Source organism: Diadema antillarum, unplaced genomic scaffold (genome assembly GCF_040938485.1).
Source record: "Diadema antillarum isolate AM-2024a unplaced genomic scaffold, OU_Dant_1.0 seq00001142_RagTag, whole genome shotgun sequence".
Taxonomy (NCBI): Eukaryota; Metazoa; Echinodermata; class Echinoidea; order Diadematoida; family Diadematidae; genus Diadema; species Diadema antillarum.
The window spans coordinates 236469-247985 of NW_027271954.1; the positions used below are offsets into that span (position 1 = coordinate 236469).

General features: G+C 40.1%; 1 protein-coding gene across 1 annotated transcript; it reads right to left on the minus strand.

Annotated features, from left to right (window-relative positions):
• Window positions 1-4198: 4198 nt before the first annotated feature.
• LOC139744158 (IQ motif and ubiquitin-like domain-containing protein) lies at window positions 4199-11512 on the minus strand (the record flags this gene model as incomplete). The annotated part of the gene is made up of 9 exons (XM_071654613.1): window positions 4199-4366; window positions 5336-5521; window positions 6491-6739; window positions 7286-7462; window positions 7949-8119; window positions 8559-8734; window positions 9858-10068; window positions 10660-10991; window positions 11461-11512. Coding segments are annotated over 9 exons (1722 nt in total), but the record flags the coding sequence as incomplete, so codon positions are not given.
• Between the last annotated feature and the right edge of the window lie 5 nt (window positions 11513-11517).

Genomic DNA, 11517 nt, shown 5'->3' on the forward strand with positions numbered 1-11517 from the left:
AATAAACCAACAAAAGCTTTTCCTAGTCACTGCACATTTTGTAGATTTATAGATGAAATGATCAGTAATCTAATGCAGACATCGTTTGTTGGTTGTTTTGTATTAACAGAGCATACACACACACAGACAAACAGAATCAATAAATATCATATCTAGATAACAAAAGGTACAGCAGATTTTCATATTTATTTTTTCAGACTTCTCATGACTGCCTTGGAGAAATGATTAAGAATAAATACACTTGTATTTTGTCACAAGTTGATGAAATCAAAAGCAAAGTAGGCATAAATCTGCACTAACACGCATGTTCATTTGACACTGAGGTGAACTTTATCATTGCAAAATATATGGATATAGAGAGAGAGAATAGGAAACATGGTGGGGAATCACGCAATTCTTTCAAGGAATACATCTTTTCTTTTTTTCATTCACAATCTGTGGCATAATGTATCTTTTTCATAAAGCTTTCAAAAGGTCATATTGATTTGATCCCCCATAAGAAAGCAAATAAAAGAGTGATTTTTTTTTTCTTGGAACATGTCAAATAGTGTTTATGTAAAATTCTGTGAAATTATGAACAAAATCTAGTAAATACAAGCATTTTGTAGTCCATCAACTGATACGCTATATTTTTAAAAACAGAAATCATCTTGTTCATGAGGTAACGGCTATCATGCCAAGGTCTGTGTTTTAAAGAGTACCTTGCACAATGTTTTTCAGCATTCCTTGTCTGCACTGTGACACTCCCCTCACCCAGTCACTAAATCAGATCAGATATAGATTGGGTGTAGGTGGTGTGCAAGTATGGTGATCTGTCATCGATTGTGGGAAAAGGATCTATTGAAGTTGGAATTTTATGAGATATGATGAGTGACGAGGTTCATGGTGGGAGTGCAAGTATCACAATAATGGTCATATATTCTTCATTGTTCAATTTGTTGTAACTTCACATGAGCTGTGCATACATTGTGTCTTATTGTAAACTGATGCTTGATGACAATTACTAATGTGAATAAACATGTTCTCTTTTTTTTGTACACATCAAAATTACGATTTTTATAGCTTCTCTTTTAAAGCATGTTGTCCATTTTTTTTTCTTCTTTTAAGTTCCTGTTTCTCTGTTAATATTAAGAGATTTGTTCATAATGTTTACCTGTTTGTGTGTGTGTGTGTGTGCGTGTGCATGTGTTAAAATGTGTCCTTTAACTTAATGGGAAATTTCGTCATGATGATATCACTTTGCATTATGTGGAACAGAAAAATCATAGTAGATCAACAAAACTTTTGGGGAAATCAGACACACACACACACACACACACACACACACACACACACACACACACAAGTTATGAACTAGTAAAGTTTAGAGAGTACCCCGGTAAAGAAAACTGGCAACTCTGTTCTGTAGGTGTTGAGTAGCTCTCCATTCCATTTGTACATAAAAAGTCAACAATTTTTATTTTTCACAGGGAAAAAAAAAATTGTCTTTGGACCTGCTCTTTGTACACTGTAGGAAGAGTATTACATGTTTGCATATTCTTCTCCGCAGATAAGTTTTGTCTGCACAAACATTTGAGAAAAATGAAATTAGTGAAAAGTTGTTTACGAAACAAACGGAGGGCTGCTCAATACTTCATCACACAGAGTTGCCAATTTGTCATACTTTTTGTCTCCCAATTTTCCCCAAATTTTCGCCGATTTCTCTGATTTCTCTGTTTTCATACAAAGCAACATAATTATTTAGATGGAATATTCCTTAAAGCTACAACAACAAAAAAATAGCAAGTTAAGGTCTATCACCCTTTTGTACTAGATTAAATAGTGCCTTCTCATAAGTGAGATTACTTTCAATTGTAAATCTCGTTCCCTGGCACACAACCCTTCACTAATATAAGTTGTTTATAATACTGTAAAACGAGGAATGTTAGCGTGCATTTTAAGTTCGCGAATTTCGCGAGCGCCAAGATTCGCGAAATTAAAATGCACGCAAAATTTGTTGTCTACACTACTGTAAAAGTGGAAATTTTCGCGGTGTTCAAATTTTCGCGCATTTCACGCAACCAGAAACTAGCGCGAAAATAAAAGCATGCGAATATTTTTGCTTGCCATATGTGCCTGTGCGTGATGTCTTGATTCCGCGGAATTAAAAACACGCGAAACTCTTCCGACCCGGCCAAGCGCGAAAAATTAGTCACGCGAAAATATCCACTTTTACAGTATATGCATTGAATGTCAGTGGCGATTTGCGAAAATTTCATGCCACAAGAAAGGCTGTTGGCTCCAATTCGCGAAAATTTCGTGCCGCGAATATATCATGTTTTACAGTAATTTAAAATGAAGGAAAGGTCCTTTTGCATGAACTTGTTCTAGAGTTGAGTTGGTTTTAGCAATAACGAAAAATTAAAAAAACACACAAAGTGAAAGTATGGGAAGTAATAATCGAGGTGGATAAAACTTATGTAAAAAGATAAAGGGCAACATATCAATCACTACAAGGTCTGACTTAATTAATGCAAGTTATATCAGTAAGAGTTATGACGCCACCAAAAATACCAACAGAACACACATAAATAACTGCACACGGAAACAAAAACAGTGACATAATGAAGTCAGAAAGTATTGTACTATTGAAGAATAACACTTTATTTGACAAATATATATGCGTGACAATCTGTAAATAATTTGTACAGTCAGCATGGGGAATATTACAAGTTGAACAGAGCTTTATATAACCATTTCCATGATAATACTTCCAATTTTATTACAATTCTACAATTTACAAATTATATAAACAATGGTTTTCAACAAGTATGTACAGAGAAAGAGTCCATATCTTTCTGTAGTGTTGCAGAAGAAAAATATACCCAAGTTCTGAAGTGGACGGATGGTAAATACATCATTTCTAAATTTTATTGCGCAGCCCTACAGCTCCATTGGATTGTCACAGAGAGATTTCAACCCCATTATTTAATGTGTGCTTCCCATGTATGATTTGGGATCACAAAGGTGTCTCAACTTTGCACAGAGCCTTTGTTCACGTGCGTCTTAAAAGCAAAACAACCACGCACGTGTTCTTTACTCTTGACTGTTGAAAGTGAAAGCATGAGTGGAGAGAGAGCAATCACTTCAGAAGAACCACAAATGACCAGGACAAAATGGTCAAAATAAATTGCGGTTTTGATTAAGAGAAGACAATAGTCTCTCCCAGTTAAGTGGTTACAGCTGGGAAGCAACCATCTCTTAATTAATGAAGCAGTCAACAGATTGTTGATAGAAGCACAGAAAAAAAGAGAAAACTTTCGATTGACTGGAAAAAGGTCAACAGCCTTCTGCAACTGACTGGTCTGTGTCCACTGAGACTCTGGAACTATTGTAGCTGATGATAGCTTTCGGTTTCGCACGAAAAACTTTTGTGCAACTGGGAAGTAAGAATTTCTTTAATAAATTGGTCAGCAGAAGGTTGGAAGGAGCACAAAAAAAAAACTTTGATTGACAGGAAAAAGGTAAACAGCCTTTTGCAACTGACTAGCCTGTGTCTACTGAGAAACTGAAACTATTGTAGCTGATGATTACTCTGAAGTCGGTTTTGCATGAAAAACTTTTGTGAAATTATTCCCAGTGCTTTCCCCCCCTGCTCTTCCTGTGACGAATGAAAACAAGAATATGTCTTTAGGGGTTACAGTCTTCTGGATTTATTTGACATTGACAGTAATGCATGTCAAACTACAAAAAATGCATGCTGAGAAAAACTGATATGAAGGATATTTGGGTTAAATGTATGTAGGGTTTTTTTCTTTGTCCTTTGTATCAATGCTACATCAAGAATAATGCCAAGCCTCCCTGAAATTTTCCAGAGAAAGTGAATGATTGATAGTATACAAGTCAACTGTGGACAATGTGCCCTCTTAAAATCATAGCATTTCCTCAAAATTCCATGCCTAATGATGGCATATTTATACACATCATGCTGCTCTGCACAGAGAGTTACTGAACAAAATAATATTGTGAGACAATCCCACCTCACAGCAGGGTTGTGCAACTGGAGTAGGGAGTACCAGCACTACGTGCAAGTGCTCTAGACGTGCAGTCGGCAGTAACTGAATTTTTGTAACTGACACAAGATGTGTCTTCAACTGGAGAGTGTATTTCATCTTGAAATGTCTCAAGGCTAGTAGCATTTTGGATGTTGCTGGCGGATTCAGGCCTTGAGGGTGAGAGCGGGCCGGTTGGAGATACTCTTGCTCTCCTGCTTCCTCTGGGCTGCATTCTCGTGCATGATCTGCGCCATGCCCGGCAGTCGGGAGAAGTAGTTGCGCGCCCTCGTGTGCTTGGTCTTGATCTTGTGGCAGAACACGCGCCCGTACGCCTGCAAAGGGAGAAAGGGAAGATTGCGTTAATGTTATTACTGACAATGTCAGAACATAATAACATAATATGGAAAATGACTTAAAAAGTTTGACATGAAATGAGACAACAGAATTTTAATCTCCATTGGCAGAGCATTTGGTTTTAATGTCCATGTGCAGTTGGAATAGTTGTTTCAAATTTCTTGTTTCTTCTAGAAGAAGATACACAAGTCTGCATCTGCGAGTGCCCTCAAACACCGTCACTCTAATTTCACTGCAAAAAGCACCTCCTCCATTGACAAAATACATCCAAATAAAAGTACAGTCAAACCCGCCTTAGCGACCACCTGCTCTAAATGGCCACCCCCAAAAGACATGCCACATTAAAGACCCTGTCTATAGTGGCCACCTGTCTATAACAGCCACTTTTTGGTCTTCCTTAGGCGGCTGCTATAGACAGGTTTGACCATATATCACTGACAACACTCTGTCATCTGTTCGTGTGCTAAATAGTGTGGATGGAGTGACTTCTTTGCATCTGGTATAGTACATAGTACTTCTTTGCATCTAATATAGTACATTTCACACTGTTTTATTCACTGAATTGCAGAGGAACTATAAATGAATAATTCTTGACGAGTCACATTACTTTACATCTGATGACGGGAAAAGTATTTGGCAGCTAGGAATACCAATGCACATGGAATGCAGTAACTCGATCTGCTGTCGATGTAGCAATATCCGTGTTGGCCTTACGTTATTTCAGAGACCTTTTTCACCCAACTTTCCATCACACGCAAATGTGGTGTCACCATTGTGTACACAAGACATTCAAAAAGTTCCACAGAATTTCAGCTCATTGAGCAGAACACAGAAGTTTTCAACACATGCTGGTAATGTTGGCTCTTATGGGATGCATCAAATGCATATATATCTATGTAGGGGATGAAATTCTGCCCCCTCTGTGAATGAATGAAGCAAAGGGTCACCTTTTCGAGGTCGTCGATCTGAGCGTGCGCCTTGGCCTCATCCTTGGTGAGGAGGATGCAGTTCCAGGGTGACCACTCCTCGTCCTTGTCCCACCGCACCAGCACCAGGTCGTAGAGGTCCTCCCAGCAACTCAGGGCGCTCTGGGAGCTCCAGATGTCCACCACCAGATACCTCAGGTCAGCCTCCTGCCAAAGGACAGTGACAACAACAACAACAACAAATCATCAAAAGGGGAACAGTACATGCAAGGCATGTTTCATGTTTGTTTGGGTGGCTTAAAGGAGACCTCCGGATGATTTTCAGATTTTTACATTTGAACAACTATAAATCAGTTATACTGAGGACAGAGTTTCAGAATTTGTGATAATGGGGATGAAGAATAAGAATATTTTCTACATTTAGAACAAATTGCAATGAACAAGGATGATGACATGGCAGAGTCACCATAAGAATGCATGGGTTGGGGCTCAAGGAAGCAGAACAAAAGAAGAAGGCATGCACAGATTATACACAGGTGAACTCGCAAGCAAGCGGTATTGTAATGGAATTTCAATGCTACATTTCTGAAATATGTGAATCTTGTATGTCATCATCCTTGTTCAGTATAATTTGTTTAAGGTTTTTCAAAGTATTGTTTCTCTGCACAAGAATCACAGTAAATTCCACAAATCTATACATGGAGTTGTTGATTAATGTACTACATGATGTGAAGTTATGAAAATTGTCTGGAATGTCCCTTTAATTGTTTCAATTTTAAAAAAAAAACTGACTCAGTCCAGATATTCATCATATCATGTGTTATGAGAAGTTTCATTGTTACCTGGGGTCCGTTTCATGAAAGTCTTATGAGAGACCTTTTGCTCATAAGACACATTTATGAGAGACTTCATGAAATGGATTTGAAAGTCTCATATATCTGTGTTCAGGACACCTGCAAGTAGCGTTAAGTGCGCCAGGTGTGAGACCTTGTTGCTACAAACGCGTGACCCCCTCTAAAAATATCTGATGGGGTACGCTTTCTCCAGAGAGCACTCTACTACTCCAAATCTGGCATGGTATCATATGGTATATGTTAGATTGGTTCACTTCTGAGTGCTCGAAGGCGGCCGAAGAGGGAGGGAAGCTGTGTAGGTAAGAGGTGTCCAGTCACTCACCTGGAGCAAGAAGGCAATCCTTGACCCATCCCCCATGGCCTCCTCCGACTTGCGCAGTCCCTTGAGCATGTAGCGGAAGTGGCTGTAGTCCTGGCGGGTGCGGGCGTCGTTGTCCAGCTTGGTGCAGCGCCGGCACCGCCCGACGTTGGACGAGTTGGAGGACAGCTGGAACTCGGTGGACGGGAGGTAGCTGCTGCAGCTGGGGCAGAAGTAGATGTTCTTGCGTAGCGTGGACGGGTCTTGAGGAACCTAGTGAGATGAGGAACAGAGTTTGAAATGTGTAAACTCTTGTATCATAGCAAGTACATTGTAAATCCTACGATTCCAAGGGAAGCAGGATTGATAAGCAGACTAGATATTGAAATGTAGGAATCACGTTTAGACCTCAGCATTTGTGGAAATTGTAAATGTAGTATTCTTTCCCCAATATAGAGAATTTAAAAATTGCCAGATTTTTTTCTTCAAATTCTGAAAAGCATTTGGTGCCCACTTTTATTTTGATAAGGAACTCTACATGATTGCAACTTGATGGGTTGTAGTCATTCAAATTTACACTGTAAGAAAACAAACACAAACTGTTCTAATCACTTCAGTCGCTACAACTGACGGTAGCTATGATAAATGAAAGATATAGTGACAGGACTTTAATGAGAACGTAAGAACATTAAGCTGAACATGCATACCGTCAGATGCAATGGCATGGTGCTTAGGACAACAGTAAGGCGAAAAGACAACAGACACAGACAGAGAGAGAGAGATCAAAGATAGATTGTAACTTTGGCCAGTGAGACGCACCTTCAGGAGTCGTGCTGCCTCGGCGTTGAAGGTCGGAGTCTTGACATACTGCAGGAAGAGGGTGGATATTCTCTTCCTCAGTCCCTCCAGGTTGGACTCCCGCACCCCACGCATCAGTAGATCGGCCTCCCGATCAATCAGCTGGATGATTTCTTGCGTTAGCTTGCAGTCATGTTCCTAGGATGATTGAAGCATCACATAGTGTCAAAAATTTTAGGAATGCAAGGTGCGAGCTATAATTTCAGTGTGAATATTTAGAGGAATTATTCCACGCTTGTCATTTAAGTTGTTGGCACATACTGAAAAATACAACTGCTAGATTTCGCTTGTTAGAGGAACAATGTCTACAGTATCAAACAAGTTTGTTTTGGTTTGTTTCTCATTAAAAATCTGGGCCCTGTTTCATAAAACTTGTTATCAATCACAAGTTATGATAGTTGTTATAAGCTACTGAAATCTTTGCATCTGATTGGCCGAGAGCAAATTTGTCGTAGAAATGTGGCAGTTGTTACTGATAACAAGTTTCATGAAACGGGACCCTGGTCGTAGATTGGTTTACTATGAATTTGTCACACGTTTCACACTGGTGCACAAACAAATAATAAATTACAAACATTAATAAGATAAAAACATTAACGGCTGCACAGTGTAATATCTCCCTACCTTGACTGTATGCTTCAGCGTGAGCAGAACATCTAGGCGTTCGTCCTGCGTCAAGTACTTCATGTTGAGGCTGTTATAGATGTCCTTCAGCTCCCTGGCCCTGATGGTGTAGGCCGTGTCCATCTCTGTGTACTTCCCATCAAAGGCCTTCCATCTCCTTGGAGCAGCAGCCTGTGGTGCATTGTTTGATACGCGGAAATGCACGATGCATAAAAAACCTCTACCCTCTTTTTCATTTTGATAAAAAAATACACTCTATGTGCCCATTTCATTATCAAACGCACCACTATCATGACAACTAAATCTTCACAGAAACTTGCTCTCTGTTGAACATATGTATATGTGTGTGTTTACGGATGAAGAGTTTGAGTGAAAGTTAGAAGTCCATGTAAACTGAAGCAGGTCAAACGATCAGTAAGAGCATAAAATCAAATTTACAAAACAGTGTCATTAGTATATCAGACGTGTTACATCCATCTTCGTTATAACGAGAATACACTGTATTCAGAAACAAGAATTTGATATTGATAGCGAGTCGGTGCAGTTGGTCACGGAAGGTCTAGATATGTCTGGAATATATCAAAGAACATTGGGCTGACCACCCACTCACCTTGTCGAGGAAGCTCTGGATGGAGCGCTGTTTGTTCTCGCTGTCTGCCTGCAGCTTGTGTCGGCCGATGGCAGCAATAAGCTGGGTCTCCTGGTCCAGTAGGTGGCAGAGGGCAGCCTTGCGCTGGGCCCCCGTCATGCCTTCATCAATGGTAGTCAACTCCTCTTGTCTCCATTCTAGTTGTGAAAGCAAGGGAGAGTATGTACACAAGGGAAAATTGATTACAATACTAACTCGTCTGTTGAGAATGATAAGGGCGTTAAGTTGTCACAAAACCCATAGTGTTCAAGACAACTTAACGCCCTTCTCATTCTCAACAGACGAACTGATGAATTTGATTCACATGGAGAAAATATCACTGTGATCACATGAAAGACCTGGGCCCCACTTCATAAAAGCAACTCTTGTTAGAATGGCAACTTCCCTTAGCAACAGCCAATCAAGAAGCGGGATTCTTGTCGTTACCATGACAACTGCCATTCCAGCAAAGAGTTGCTATCATATCAACTGTTTTTTAATGAAGTAAGGCGCTGGTAGCATGGGGATACAATAGAGCAGAAATGCTGGCCTGGCTTGGATATATTCCAGAATCCTTTATTGTGTACAGCTTCTTCACTGATCTCTATGGAAGTACACACATAGTTGCAGAAGCTTGACTGGAATCGACTGTTACCAATGAGCATTCGCGTAATGCACATATTAGCTGATGGCCGCGATTTGTGGTCTTTTAACTGACCCTGGTGTGCAGTGAATAAAGATCAATTCAATAGACCCACCCGTGAATCCCCACATTACCACAACACGTAACTTCCTGCAACTGCCATATTTACAGGGCTTTTTAACTTGGCTGGGGCAACAAGACCTCGTATCTACAAAATGTCAAATGGTCAGGAGAGCAAAAAAACATGGCGGCCAAAGCACTATCTAAAATGGGACGGTCTGTCCCTTTACATGCTGTGGTCGCTTCATTTTTGGGGTAAGACAGCTAGGATTTAAACAGGACATCACTTAATTGATTATATGGCTATTAATCAAAAGTCATTTTAACCAAAATTTGAGATACAAGGTCTTGTCACCCAAGCGACGATAAATTCATTTTCTTTTTTCCCACATGCTTTCATGTTTTGGTACGTGCAGCTTTTCTCTTGTTGTTGGTTGAAATGTAAAACATTCAAAATGAAATTGACAAACACTGACTTCTCTTCCCTTCAAATGACATTTTGTTGAATATATCTGTGTTTATTAAAGTTAAGGCTACAATTTCTATTTGTCAAACAGCTACGACTACCAAGGACTCACTCTCCAGTGCATGGTAGAGGAGGTCAAAGTCCTCCTTGGTGCGCGGGTTCATGCGACGCTCAAACTCCCGCCGGATGCGCTCCTCCTTTTCCTTGATCTTGCGTATCTCTTCCTTACGCTCCCACTCCCGACGCCTGATCAGATCCTCCTTCAGCTGCACCACGATGTTCTTGGCCTGCCAGCGCCGAAAGTAGGACTGCAAGATGATGACCTGAGTTGGCGACCCCAAGAAAAGATCAGAGAGGAGAGAGAAAAAAATGAATGTGATCAAAATAGGTGATGCTTCTGCACTTACTATCACATTAAAACATTGACAATTTCAATGTCCTTGTACACACAAGTTCCTTTGATCACTATGCAGAATGGCTTCATGAAAACCAAGATATGGTTGGGGCAATAAGTAATTGAAGAAAATTCTTAAGTGCCACACTTGTTTGGCACAAATATAATATATGAATAGACTACGCAAGGCAGTCCTCTGTTTGAAAGAAATTATTCAGAGAAATTAGTTCAAGCTATCCAATACGACATCCCATGAATCCTGAGCCCAAGATTCGGATGGAAAACCAGCATGCACAGGATGACTACTGATTATTTTTATACAGAGTGACAATCTACAATAAAAGAAAAGACCGATAAACACCTTGAGTCACCAGTCATACTGCAAACCATGAAAGTGGAATCAGAATTTTTAAAAATGTAACTACATGATCTGCATTAAATCCTGACTGGACCCCCCCCCCCCCCACAATAAAAATGACCTTATGTAACAATTTTGAGATCTCTGAGAACAAAATTTTACCTTCTCGAGTCTCTTGGCATGATACTCATCAGCAGTTTCGTATCTGCCCGGCACCACCAGCTTGTCGGTCATGTTCGACACGTAGCATCCGATGGTGGTCATCTGAGTGGACGTGTCCAGTGTCGTCTGCTGCAGCCTGTTCTTGGCGGACACCGTCTGCGTGTCTCGGCAGAACCTTGTGATGCCGTCGTCGGCGCGCACTCTCCCCATGGTCTGGGCCGAGGCGTTGTGGAACTCCACCCCACTCATGCGGTGCCTGAAACCACCAAGGAATGGCTTGCGTCGCGTGGTCCGCTCAATCTCGACTACAACGTCCTCGAATGTACCATCCTCTGTAATAACAAGGAAAGGAATTTATGTCGCAATGGAAAGAACATCAGAGGGGTGACTAATATTGCAAGCTAACAGACCAATATGTTATGTCAAAAGTAGCGGATATGTATGTGAAACAAGCTTCTTTTACTTTTTAATGAAACCTTATAACTAATAAGAGTTAGGAGACTTGACCAGATTTAAACAAAAAACAAAATAAACAAAAAGTCAGATAAGCTCTAATACACTTTAAATGAATATTACCTTTGTGGCATGTATTTGGTTCAAGATTGCAAGAAACTGTAAAAATACATGATTCTGACTAATGCTACTTTTTTCTGTGAGTGCCAGCATACCTTTATATTTTAAACAAAAATCAAAGTGATAGTTTTGAAAGTGATCCTGCAGGCAACATTATATTTTGTATTTTCACATCGACTAGATCTGTAAATGCAAAAAAAGTGCCCTAGTGTTCAACAGTCTACGTACCCCTTTCTATTCTAGTGGTGATAATATCGGGCATATTGTACTCTGGCTTGGGCTTTG